The sequence below is a fragment of the Kryptolebias marmoratus genome, linkage group LG8 (genome assembly GCF_001649575.2).
Source record: "Kryptolebias marmoratus isolate JLee-2015 linkage group LG8, ASM164957v2, whole genome shotgun sequence".
NCBI lineage: Eukaryota > Metazoa > Chordata > Actinopteri > Cyprinodontiformes > Rivulidae > Kryptolebias > Kryptolebias marmoratus.
Genome location: NC_051437.1, coordinates 184,085 through 198,313, shown reverse-complemented (window position 1 = coordinate 198,313; position 14,229 = coordinate 184,085). Strand labels below are relative to the sequence as shown.

At 39.7% G+C, this 14,229-nt stretch overlaps 1 protein-coding gene across 2 annotated transcripts in view; it reads right to left on the bottom strand.

The window, feature by feature from the left end:
* Positions 1-14,229, bottom strand: part of dnmt3bb.1 (DNA (cytosine-5-)-methyltransferase 3 beta, duplicate b.1) — a 67,932-nt gene that overhangs the window by 9,175 nt on the left and 44,528 nt on the right. For both annotated transcript variants that reach the window (XM_037977080.1, XM_037977079.1), the window contains exons 9-16: positions 11,118-11,259; positions 10,908-11,030; positions 9,677-9,721; positions 9,477-9,556; positions 8,597-8,709; positions 8,149-8,332; positions 4,094-4,178; positions 828-973 (exon numbers count right to left, since the gene is read on the bottom strand). In XM_037977080.1, coding sequence (XP_037833008.1) covers positions 828-973; positions 4,094-4,178; positions 8,149-8,332; positions 8,597-8,709; positions 9,477-9,556; positions 9,677-9,721; positions 10,908-11,030; positions 11,118-11,259 — 918 coding nt within the window. The remainder of the gene's footprint in view (positions 1-827; positions 974-4,093; positions 4,179-8,148; positions 8,333-8,596; positions 8,710-9,476; positions 9,557-9,676; positions 9,722-10,907; positions 11,031-11,117; positions 11,260-14,229) is intronic.

Here is a 14,229-nt window from a genome sequence, read left to right as displayed (position 1 = left end):
CTGATGTGTTTATCTAAACTTTGAAGTGAGATTTGTGTTGTATAGCTCAAATAGAATTTTTTAAGATTTACTACATCTTTCTAGCATAAGTGGAAAGTGGTGTCCGTTTAGTGTTGCAAAAAACTGGTTTGAAAAAATTGTCCTGCTAACTCAGCAAAACCAGTATGTGTGTGTGTGTAGGTGTGTGCGCGCATGTTAATGAAAGGCTGCTAAAACTGTGAGTTTTCAAGCAAAGAAAGTGCAGATTCCTACCAACTGAATTTTTTCAGGTTTATTTAAAAACCAAGCCATTATTTTTCTTCATCATTCTTTTGTCGTCTTGTCAGACAGCAGAAAACAACAAATGGTAACAAACATCTTATTTACTCTCAGACTTTGTTGTCAGTTCTTCCAGCAGCTGAAAGGAATGAACTTTATGAATGTCAACTGTCTGATTTGCACAAGTCAATAATAACAAGCAAGAAAGGGAAGATGGATGGCTGACACACACTTTAAAGGGATATATGGGCATTTTGAAGTCGGGTTCAGTGGAAAAGTTATCAACAATAATATCTTAGCTGCTGTAGATAGCTCTTTGAGACAAGCTAACTGCTAGGAAGAATGTAGCTAAGACTGCTAATGTTTTTAAACACCTCCATTTGCCAAATTTCTAAGTGGTTCACAAAAATACCATTCTACAGAGCACTACAAAATGGCCAGAATATCCCTTTAATATATATATATTTCAAGATTAAAATTAGATTAGATTCTTACAATATTCCCAGTCTAGAGTTTTACTTTTTTCTACGTTTAGTACACAACAAGAAGGAAGAAAGTGTGTTTCTTACATTTTTCTTGGTGATGTTTCGAACATCATGGACATACTGGATCTTTCCTTCATGTCTGACTACCCCCACTGAGATTGAATCCTCACACACCTCTGATGCCACATACAGGTCCACCTTAAAGCCCAGGTCCCTTAGAACTAGGTAGCCTGGAACCACAGAAACACAAAAATACATGCAAAACTTTTCCTGAATCAACGAACCATCAAACAAACAAAAAACTCTTAGTAACCTTTAAGAGCAGCCAACAGAGAAAATCAGTCATAGGGTGGAAAGTTGAGGTTGGTGGATCTTAATGAAACTTTTCACACATGCATATTTAGGTATAAAATGGCACATCCCAAAGTATCTTCAAAAATATTACATTGGTTGCCATGGAAACGAGCTAGGCTGAAAAATTGCCTAAATCAGCATTTTTGGTGTCTCAGACGGTCGCATTTTTAGCACCTTTCATGTGCAAATTAGAGACAGATTTGCTAGACCTATATATTAATGATACATATCACTGAAATCTGGAAGCTTTATATTTTCAAAAGAGGTGTAACATATATATGTACTCGTTAAGTGTAAAGGCACTATTCACGTTTTAGAAAATTACCTTTATTCAAATTTTACAAATTTGGAAAATTAAAAAAAAATGGCAATTTTCCTTACTCTACTGCCAGAGTTTGGACCAAGGTAGGCCATTTTGATGGCATAAATATGAAACGACATTGTAACATTGTAGCTCTAGTTGTTCTTATGCAACCACAATAACTGTTACATGATAAACGGTTGTAAATCAACTATATGAAGCAATCATTTCAGTATAAATTACTAAATATACTTACGATAATACTTTGAGTCAATTGAAAGTTGTTTCTATGGTTGAAACTCCCGGTGCATACGCTATTGTTTTGACAACACGTGGCGGTAAATGTTTCGTTGAACCGTTTTAACTCTCGAATGCATCAAATTTCTTAAGTTTCTGCCCCCTTTATTGGAGCATTTTCTAAAAGGTCAATTCAATTTTTTTACACATATTAGAAAATACACTATTTTTCTTAATATCTATTGAATATGAAGTCACCGATTAGGTCCAAACTGCAACAATTTAATTTTTAGTGAAGCGTGTTTTTAACTAATTTGAGAGCTCGACATGGGACCTTATTTTAAAAATTTGTATTTCATAAAATATCTGTTCCAAAGGCACAGAAGAGATATGTTTCTTCACAAAACAGTGTTTAAAAAATCTTTTAAACGTATATATAGTATTTTTTCTATGCACTGAAAAGTGCCATTTTTGGTCTTATTAATTTGCTTAATTTGAGGCGCATTTGGCCCCAAAACACACAACTGGATACCATGGCAACCACTTAATATTATGCCAAAATATTTTGGGAAAGATTTACACGAGCCAAGTACTTTTCACACACCCAGTTTCGTTAAAATCCATGAGATGTCACTTTCCATGGTTTTTACAATATGACTGATTTTCTGTCAGCTGCTCTCAAACTCTGTGGATTTAAATTTGTAGTTTTTTAACACAGGAACACCTGCTCAGCTAGCTGAAGAAATCCTTTTATCTTTTGCATTTCTCTCAGCAACAACACATTTTTCTGATTTATGCCCTGAAAATGATCATCGGCTCCAAGGAAACAAGCCTGTAGTTTCCAACAGCATGAAACTACAGCGTTACATTTGGCCTATAGGCTGGGTTTCTTGTATTCTGACTTAGTTAGACTAGTTTATCATTTATGATTGGTCAACATACAAGAGAAAAGGATGAGCTGCCTTGAAAACAAAGCGATCTCTTCTTGTTCTGTCTGTAAGTTATCAGTTTTAAAACCTTGAGTGAGAATTGTGAGATGCTACAGTTTGTAAACACTAAAGTAAAAGCAAACTGTGCCAACACTAGCAGGTCCAAATGCAACACCTTCACTAGTATTTAGTGTTGGCTGTGTTGAAATACTTATAAAATACCTTCTACTACATGGAAACTAAATGCAAAGTAAACATTTTCCCCATTGGACTCCATCTATCCATTTTTTGCCTTTTATCCATGGTTGGGTCATGGAGGTAACAGGTCCAGGAGGGAAACCCAGACAACCCTTTCTTTAGCAACACTCTCCAGCTCCTCCTGAGGGATTCCAAGGCACCCAGGCCAGCAAGGATATAAGATCCCTCCATCAGGGTCTGGGTCTGCCTCAAGCTCTCTTCCTAGAGGGACATGCTGAAAAAACTCCATAAGGATGTGCCCATGAGGCATCTTAATCAGAAGCCCAAACCACCTCAGCTGGCTCCTTTCTATGAGGAGAAGCAGATCCCCTCAGATGTCAGAACTCCTCACCTAATCTCTAAGGTTATTACTGCAGACCTCGATCTGTTGCTCCATCTCCCTCTCCATCCTGTCTTCACTCATGGAGACATCCAGATACTTTACTACCCTGCCTGAGGCAAAGTCTCACCTCAGACCTGGAAGAAGCATTCCACCTTTTTCTGGCTGAGAACCATGACCTTAGACCTTAGACAGAGCTCTCATTAATGCCACAGCGCACGCTGACGGTCATGGCCTGAAGACGCCAACAGCAGCAAAAAGCAGACGTGACACCCTGAGGTCCCCAAACCAGACACATTCCTCTCCATGACTGCCCCTTGAGATCCTGTCCATCAACAATATAACCAAGATTAGAGACAATGAACACCACTGCAAAGGGAACAAGCTTGAATTTATGTCAGGAATGTGGACTCAGCTCTTGCTTTAGTTATATAGGGACCAGATAGCCCTGAAAAGCAGCCCTGGCTCCCCATACTCCTGCAGCACCCCCTGAAAAATACCTTGGGGAACAGGGTCATAAGCTTTCTCCAGATCCTTAAATCACATGTCAGCTGGACAGTTAAACTCGCACAACCTGACCAACTGCAAATCTTCCCATTACACGTGATAAACAAATGTTAGCAGGTTTGAGTGCCTATTTTGGTAAGTGTAAAATTCTTCTTCTGCACTGTGAATGAAAAATAAGATTTAGTGACACATCTTTACCAGATGTTGCAGGATTGTCATGTATCTGACCATATTCTGAGGCCTGCTCAAACAGCCCTGGTTGCAGATACAACTCTTCGGTCCTGATATATGTTAGTGTAAAATTTATGCTATCTTTCAAGCAGACATTTTCTACTCTTAAGCTATGGTAGCAAGAAGTCTCCCACTTTGATTTTTTTTTCTTGTTAATAAATTCCTATCACTAAGTTGGCTTTCTTCTGACACTACTGTTTTCTTCAAAACTCACCTGTGGCAATGCCATCAAACAGGGAGAGGACTCTGATTGGCCGTCTCTGCTCTGCAGGTACTGCTGGATAAATATTTGTTTTCTCCTAAAAGAAAAACACAAGATGTAGTTGGTAAGTCAGAGTCATGTCAGAGTAATGGCTTATAAAAAGGTGAGTATACACATTTTCTTTGATTTAGTCTTTATCAAAACCTTAGACCATAAACCAGCGGTGTTCAGTCCTGGATCATGAGAGGCACTATCCCTGCTCTTCAGCAGGTCTTTCAAATCAGCTGTGTCAAAGAACAGACCAATCTAAAGCCTGCAGGATGGTGGCCCTCGAGGACCAGGACTGTACACCACTGCCTTAAACTATCAAACCCACTGCAGCAGCTTCACGCTTCATAAAACAAGTTAATTTTAAAAACTATACTTTAGACTAATAAACTTGATCATGGATCTGTGTGATTCAGTGTTCACATCAACTTTCCTCTTTACCTGAACTCAAAGGAGCTCAATCCATTTAATGAAACCAAGAAGATAGAAAGGTAGCCTGAGGTGTTGTTTCAGTGGACCATCTGTTTCTCATTGGAGGGGAACGTTTGGTAACATGGTGACCTTGGTTCACTGTGAGGAGAGACTCTCTCCACCCATCTCAATGACCCCCTGCCTGTCACTGGGCATGAATATTTATTTACGACACAATGGCTTGCTTGGACACACCCTGCAGGTTTACCTGTAAAACACCTTAGCAGGCATGTAACCAGTGATCGTTTGATCGAAGCCAGTCTGTGAGCGGCCTAAAAGCTGGAGATGGTCTCTCCACTCAGAGAGTCCCTTCCCTCCTGAAGCAGCTGTCCAACATGAAATGTCCATTATTCATTAATCCAACAGATATCACTGCATAGTTTGATATACTTCATAAACCCAGACACCCAACCCAGATAGCATGTACTCATATTCTTTTCTATGAATGATGTCATTTTTCATTAGATTTATTAGTTATCTCAGTAACATTCTCTGACTGCACATGCCCAATATAACACACTGTGTTTCATCAAAATAAACTTTCTGCTATGCATCAAATCATCATTTGGAAAAATACTGAATTTCTTCCTGTTTTTTTCAATAATGTTCACAGATGTTGCCTGTATAACTCTTTTACTGGATTTCTGTACTGTAGTTATTATACAATATTAACTCTACATTTCAAACTGATGGTGGCGGTCATCTTCAGAAAGATTAATTGGTGTTCAGTGGTCAATATCTAAAAATCCTGCAACTATAAAACAACATCTGTCCAGAGGCAGGCAGGGAGATGAACTGTATAATTCTTTACAGGCTCATAAATCAAAGTATCATTTAAAGAATAAACTGAGGGAAACCTGTTGTCACTTTGCATCATTGTTCTTTGTTTTAATAAAGAAATGCTATCAAAATAAACAAGTAGTTTATATTTTTGAGAATTTCATTTTACAGACACTTTGACTAATAAGCTTTTTTTAGAGGTCTGAGACTTATTTAATCTTTATAATTATTTAACTCTTCATATAAGAGTAAAAATATCAAATTGTTGTTCCCGAGTGATATGTTAAGTAAAGAAAAATGATACCTGTTTGGAATGCTTGTATTGGTAGCAAAGAAAATGACTGCATGTTGGTATAAACTATCCCCCCTACTGTGAATCAGTGCAGAGAGGTTAGTGAGGGTTTACACTGTGGAGAAAATAACAGCAAAGCTCAACCTATCCATTGATTTATTTAAGAAAAGGTGGAATCCACTGATAATATATTTGAAACTGACATTATAGCGTGTAAATTTAACTTGTTCATATGTGTACTGCAGATACATGTGAATATGTTTTATTTTATGGGTATGGTTAACATATTTATCTATTAATATGTAGACATAAGCTGCATTAGAAAGGCTTTAATATCACTGAACAGTAGTGAAAAGATTTATGATGATTTCAACTCGCCGAGACGTTTAGATGTTCCTGTTTGATTGTTCTGGAAAATGTCGATTGTGATTTAATGTGCCAAATATGGAGTTTGAATTAAGAATGGATCGTTTTAAATAATAAAACAATCTGTTAAAAAAACATCTGTCCTCCACTGATAATGTTTTTTTATTGTGCACAGAGAAGCATGGTGGTGACAGCATCATGCTGTGGGAAATACTCATAATTTAGATTAAAAAACAATACAATTTCTAATTAAAAAGGCATCAAAACAAAGATTATGAATTGTGGTGAATATTTTTGCAACCCACTGTTTATGATAAGGCATATGATAAGGATAAGGATTCACACACACACACTCATGTCTGATCTACACAACCTGACAGAGTTTGAACAGTTCTGTAAAGAAGAATGGGGTAAAATTCTCATGTTCAGATATGCAAGACTGATTAAAAGCTCCAGCATACTCCATAAGAAGTCGAGTCGCTGTCACGCGGTTGGGAGATGTTTGTTTTGATGTTTGTTCCATGAGACACTCGGCTCAGAACTCCCAGGAAGCTCCTCCCACCTCCTAAGAAGTTAAGACGGGTTTGTTCCTGCTGGCTTCTCAGCTCTCCTGTCCTTGTTTTGCAGGAACAGTTGTAAAGATGTATTTTCTAACAACCTCCAGCAGTAGAAGCAAATTACAGTCCCTCCAGGATTTCACGGGCGTTTTTTGTGATGCCTGAAAAATGCTTGAAAATGCCTGATTTCATGCGGTATTTTCCAAAAAGTTGCGATTTTTTTTTTTTTTTTACTAAAATCAATAAAAAACCATAACTTTTAATATATAAACCAAAAATACTTCCTAGTTTTGTAAGATAATTCCCAACAAACATTGACATTCTCAAAGGTGCTTCATTTGAGAACTTTGATAGCTTCTAAACTGACATTCATGAGCATTTCTGGATTGTCCCTGGTCTGCAGCTCTCCTCACATGTTTTGCAGACACAAAGTGTTTGATGATGCGTTTATGTTCCATGATTACACTGCAGGACGTGCAAAACAGCTTCCCCCCACTCTCCTGCAGCTGGGGAGGAAACTGGTTTGCGACCGCAGTGAAGTTAGTTTTAAGCTGAATGTTGGATATTCGCGCTCCGCGGAGTTAGCGGCATCTAGCTCACAGCTGACCCGAAACAGGAACGCTAATGTCGGCCAGCCGTTCTCTGCTGACCCCTTCTCTCACGTGTGGTGGTTCACTTAGGGATGGCTAAGTCAGCCATGAGCTAGACGCCGCTAACTCTGCGGAGCGCGAATATCCAATATACAACTTAAAACTAACTTCACTGCGGTGTTTTGCTGAAATCTTTGTGGGCAAATGTGAAGCATTAGCGCACATTTTGGCTTCGGTCGCTGCTCCTGCACGCTCCCGGCATTCTGATGTTAACAGGATGTGACGTCACATCTCTTCTTCGGGAGTTATTTGGGGTTATTTTGTATTCAACCATAAATATTGGGTTAAAGTTGCAAGAAAGTTGCGGTGTTTGGGGCAAAATTGCAAAAAGTTGCGATTTTGCGGGGTTGGCTTGATTTTGCGTTAATTGTTGCGATCGCAACATCGCGAAATCCTGAGGGTCTGAAATAAACTCCATTAAAGCTCACCGGCTTTTCCACATAAACACACCCTCAACTTCTGACCAATCACACAATATGTGGCACAAAGAGTTCGAACCGGGCCTTGTGTCGAGGAGGGGCAGACAAAGCTGCTACAAGAAGAAAATTGTGTCATTTTCATCACAACCACGTGAATGAGAGCCAAGTCCGTGACTTCTCGTGGAGGATGCAAACAGCTTTAAGACTCGTTTCTGTGGCTGCAGCCAAAGGTGCCAAATACTGCTGTGAAGAGGGAATGGGTCTGATTATACATGACATATTTTTTCATTCAGTTGTATTACTCAGTAGGAATTTGATGTCACTTCAACACTGGAGAGGGTTTTTTGTTTTTACGTTTTTAATAAAGAAGGACAATTTATATTGACTGTGATTTATGACAGCGTAAAACATCCATGGGGTGAATACGTTTTATAGGCACTGTCAATACTATATGTATTGTATATAAAACAATAAAATGACTCACAAACTCCTGTCCATTGTCGTTAGCAAAGAACTCCTGCAGCTTCATGCTCCAGTCATGCCGTCTCTTGAGGACACCGTACTGCAGCAGCGGCTGGCACATGTAGCATCGCCAAGGGTCCTGGTACCGAGCACTGTTAGAAGCTCCGGGGTCAATCAGGATGTCCAGACAGTCCACACAGAAACACCTGGAAGGACAGGCAAAAACAGTTGAATATAGAGACACACCACTGTATCTGATTCCATAACTACTGGAGTGTCAGTGAAAGCCCTGAGCACCATGGTCAGGTGTGCAGGTGAGATGGGAGCCAAAGATCACATCTTTACTTTGCACATTTGGATACAATGTCTTTTAGTATTCTGTCTCATTTCTCTTTTTCTGTGTTCTGGAACATGAAGTTTCTCTTCTGGGGATGAAGAACATCTTGAATGTGTTTCTGTGTGTGTCAGACCTGCAGCAGTTGGCATTGCCACAGAGCAGAACTTCTCGACCTCCGCAGCAGACAGTGCAGTAAGACTGGTACCCATCATCATCGTACATGTAGGACATCTCCAGGTACACGTCCTAAACACAACATAAGCACGTTAGTTTACCCTCTGTACCCAGGAGGGACATGTTTGGACTCACTTTTATAAGTTGGACATATAAACCTGGGGAAATTTGCCTAAATCTTGATGCTGTTCAAGAGGCATGCGTGTATACTTGCACTTATTTCTAGTTTTAGTTTCTTGTGTGAATGATGAGTTAACATTTTACAGTATGCTGAATTAGTTTCTTCTGTTCACTTTTTAGACTGTAACTACATCAGATACTTTCAGCTAATTCACCCATTCAACTATCAGAACATTAAACTTGTTCAGGCTAAAACTTTTGCTTTTTGTAACTTTTATACTGCCTGAAAAGTTTACATTTATTTACATTTTGTTTCTCCCTGAAATGCATTGAGATCTCTTTAAGTCCTTCCTTGTGCTTTTTACTTGCTCTTTTCATTTTTCTCATCTCCTTGCATGGGTTTTTTTGTCTTGTTTTTATGCATTATTGCCATTTTGTGTATACACACACACACACACATATATGTGCTTCTTATTGTTGTATTTTAAGTATTATAAGTTTTTATTTGCAAAGTCATTCAACATTTTATACCATATTTGTGTAAAAATTTCAAATAGTTTTTTTTTTATTTGCACTTTTAAATGTTGCTAACCAAGTACTTCCAAACATACAAAATCTAAACATCCTGGTTGTGATTCATTCTTGCATCTGATTATTATTATTGTCACCGATGCTGCTTTGGTTTAAAGAAAGGACCACGCAGCATTTAGCTGCTGTACCTTGCAGGTTTGGCACAAGCCTCCTTCAAACAGTGGGTGGAAGGTTGCAGCTCTCATTTTTCCACAAGAGAGACAGAACTCTACCAAACCAAACACACATGAATCAAATATACAACATGAAGAGTTAACACACCACCACCAAAAGCTACAAGACAAGATTTTACCTGAGAGAGCTGAAAAGTAAACTGCAGAGTCTTTACCTTCAATACTTTGTTTCTTCTTTCGAACTTCATTCACCATTTGTTCTGACAAAACACAGCGAAACGTTAGAAAATAATTTTAATGTAGCCAACATATTCATTCTAGGAGGTAAACACAGACTTAAATCAGTACCACTCTCTATTGTTCAATGTTTCTTACAAACCAAATAAATATAATGCTAGAACAAGCAAAGAAATATATACCAAATATGGAAAAACAAGACTGGTAAAAACTACTAATAAGTTCAAATATTCACAAGTACTTCCAAACAGATAAATCAGTATTATAGAATTACAGTGGGTTGAAGAAGTATTCACCACCCACTCCTGATTATTTTTATACTTTGTTGTCTTACAACCTGGGATTAAATAGGACTTTTAATTGGTTTCTGAAGTGATAAATCTACAAAAATACTTCAGATCAATGAAGTCAAATGGAGAAAATTACTTCTTTTAATGTATTTTAAAAATGGTGCATGCATATGTAGTCACCCCCCCAAAACTCAGTACTGTGTGTCTCTACTTCCTGCAGCAGTTTCAGCATGAAACCAAAGTGTTGCTTCAGTGGTGTATTTAGGGTCATTGTTCTGGAGAAATGTGGATCTTTGTCCCAGTCTCAAACAAACTCCTTTCATGAACTTCTCTGGATTTTGCTCCATCTACCTCTCCTTTAACTCTGACCAGTTTCCCAGTCCTTGTTGTTCATCAACATTCCCACAGCATGATGCTGCCACCACCAAGCTTCACTGTAGGGATGCTGTTGTTAGCATGATATGAGGTTCACAGATTAGCGTCAGACATGGTGGCCCTCCTTTCCTGGTGGATGACCCCCTTCTGGCCGGTTGCCCATGGTGGGGTCATCTGTTCATTTCCTAATAAAGGTGTTGAAGTGATGTTGATTTTGGGATCTGTTACAGCAAATGTATAATACTGAGATCATTTGGCACTTGGACTGCCCACACATTTAACTAATATGTGCCTTCTGAAGGTAATGGTTAGGGCTTCAAAGCAAAGGGGGGGAATACATATGCATTAACCCCTTTTCAATTAAATAGTTTTTTAAATTATATGAAACAAGTTATTTGCTCCATTTAACTTCATCAATCTGAAATATTTTTGTAGAATTTGTACTTATCAAATTTAAATTACATTTAACTTCCAGGTGGTAAGGCAACAAAATAGAAAGATTAAGAATCCAGTGTATGTCGTTAGTTTGACTTTTGACATCTACCTCTGCTACAGGATTCCTCAGGGGCTGCTTTAATTTTGCAGAAATTAGGTTTGGCCCGCTTTGCACCGGCAAAATATTCATGCAGCGAAACGTTGAGGATCTGGTGGTCCAAAGGGTTACTGTCTGCAGAAAGACCCACAAACACAAACACTCATTTGACTCCTAACAGAGAACGGATATATGACAGTGTGGCTCTGCAGCTCTGCTCACTGGCACTGGGAGCTGGTTTGAGTCCTTCCTCTCCTTTTGGCAGAAAGCCGCCGTTGGCCCAGTCCAGCATGGGTTTCACCTGGTCCTCTGGACTGTCTGACTCACAGGGAGGAAACGTCTTCTCCGCCCTGACACTGGCCATCTGAGACAGCAACAGAACAGTTAGGCAGCTCAGAGCATGTCGGCTGGAAACACTTATTATTAAAAATCCAGACCACTTCAGTCAATGTAACATCATGTAGAATAAATCCTCCATTAAAAGTCAAAGTACAGTTTAGTACTGGAAGGATAACAAAGAAAATACACAAAACTACAATTATCACCTGTTTGTAGAGCACAATGTCAATTATTGACCACAAAGCTGTCCAAGTCCTTGCATTCCTTGAAGGAATGCATATCACCCAACACCTTTTAAACTAAAATCATCTAATGAGAAACGATGGAGCTATTGGTTGAACCGTGAAAAGCTCATGCAATAATGGGAGTTAATGGGAATTTAGCTCAATGTCTGTACAACTGACAGGTTCAAGCCTTTTTCTGTTGCTAATGTTGATTAGCTGTGGTAGCCATGTTGAACTGTTACATCCAGTGATTACTTTCTGAATGTTGCAGTAAAATCTGTCCTGGGGTTCATGACATATTTTGCTAACAGACAAATATGAATGACTCCATCAGTTGATGCTAAAGTTTTAAGTGAAGACCTCACTCAATAAGAAGCACTTGTAGTATGAACTGTGAATGACTCTGAAATCTTAGCTCAAAGTCCATGAAACAGACTGAATTATAGCCATTTTGTGTTTTCTAAGGTCAACTGGTTGTGGCAGCCATCTTGAATTAGACATCTAATGATTACTCTCTGCAGATTTTATGAAATCCATCCAGCAGTTCATGGGATATTCTGGTAACAGACAGATGCACAAACACTCACACTATCAGGGCTGACTGAGATGAATCCAGAATGCAGACACAACTAACAAAACTGATTTATTTAACAAAAACAAAAGGCTGACATGGCAGCAAAGCTTACAAAAAACAACTTACGACAGTGACCGGAAAGACAGGACCTGAACGCGGTGAGGAGAAGACTGAGGGTGAGTGGAAGATGAACAACAGCTGAGAGGTAACACAGAACAGGTGAGGTGGGCGTGGCAGGCTGACTGGAAAACTACAGAGAGTGATCGATGGCACAGGGAGGAAAACTACACAACAGCATATGAATATGAAACACAGGGAACAAAAGCCCAGATCCTGGCACACGCAGACACAGGCCTCTCAGCAGCCAGTGATTAGGAAGGAGGCTTTCAAACTATTTCACTTGATTTATGCATACCCCTGAGACAACTGGGAAACGTTCTGTTTTCCCCTGTAAATCAATGAGTAACGAAGCAGATAACCAGTGTTACACAGCAATACATAAACACACACTTGACTTTAAAAATTCATTAACACACTTCCAGTAAACCAGCAGGCTTTTGGCAGGAGATCTGGAATCCTTATCTCCTAGTCTATTTCTGTATTTACACAACACAACACAATGCTAGCTCCTTTCACAAATGATATAACCATTACTGATTCCAACCTGGAGTCTGAACACACTCCAAAGAAACGAAAGTTACAGCTGGAACTACGCTTCCATGAATCCCGAATGACCGCCAGAGGCAGTGCTTTAGCACTGAATGATCATTCTGTCAATTCCACAGCGTCTTTTCAAAAGACGGATGGCCTTTTTGTCTGCTACGCGGGCTCACGGAAAGGTCAGGCCCTTTCTAAGCAGCGGCTTTCACACTGGGTTGTGGATCTGATTGCAAAGGCTTACACCTTGCAGAATCGCACACTGCCTGCAGGAGTGAGATGCCACTCTACAAGGGGCATATCAACCTCGTTTGCTGCCATGACGGGGGTGCCATTGGACATTATATGCAGCGCAGCCTCCTGGAAATCACCAAGCACCTTTGCTCAGTTTTACAGGGTAAATGTGGCTGTGCCCCATCCCTTTCAGGGACTCTTGGAGCAGCATCCATCTACATCCCACTGAGGTAGGTGGGCAGTGGTTGTTCCTTGGGTGTTGCAGATTCCTCGTGACCTTGTTGACATACATCATCCAGTGCTAAAGCACTGCCTCTGGCAGTCAGTAGGGATGAAATAGAACCTTACTTCCCTGATTGAAACTAAGAAAGAAAAAGGAGAAAATAATCCTTTTATGCCTTACAGATCAAGAAACAACAGACTTTATGGTTGTTTTCTCACTGCTAAAACCTCCTTCTTCCTGTACTTTTCCCTGACTGAGCTGTGACCTGCAGGTCACCACAGTGGAAACATTCACAGATATGGTTTACTATCCATACTCCAGCTACTTAAAAGTAGTGCTTTGTGTAAAAGCTGTGAACAACTAATATCCTAGATGTTTTAGATGGCTTTTTGAACTGCCTCATTTAGGAGAAATGGAGTTTAATTCTGACAGGACTGATGAGATAACGGCTATTTCAACTGCAGCCGAGGCCAAAGTGGGCTGCTGCCAACTTTAAACAGTTCTGATCTTCAAATTTCAAAGCAGTTCATGTAAACACCATAAATTAAATCTTCATATTGGAGCCAATTTGGAACTGCACGGTTACTTTGGCAGAAACATGAGGCACAGTTCTGTGAAATGTCTTTCAGCTTAGTTAGAAATCCCTAATGGAGACGGCCACGTCTCACGTAGAATAAACTCTGACAAATGAAGCGAGCTTCGCAGAACCAAAGGTGAGGAGCAGAAATCAGTTGCGTTGACATGAAATACTACACGTTAAATGTGTGACGGATGTCTCATTGTCTCATTGTCTCATGATAAATTAACTCCGTTAAGCCATCCTCTTTGTGGTTAGAAGCAAAGTTGCTGTGTGTCACCATCAGTCTTCTCCGTTACAGATCTGTCTGTTGTTATTTAGTTGGTCATGTAACTGGATCCTCTCTGCCTCCTGCTGGTTTTATTAAATGATCAGGCCATGACTCGGTTCTCCTTTCCTCAGTTTAGTCTGACGAAAACAACAAACAAACTAGAACTGCAAGCAGTTATCAACGGGTTCCAAGCCCCCCACGCTCCGCCCCTACCCGCGCGCTCCGACCCCGACGC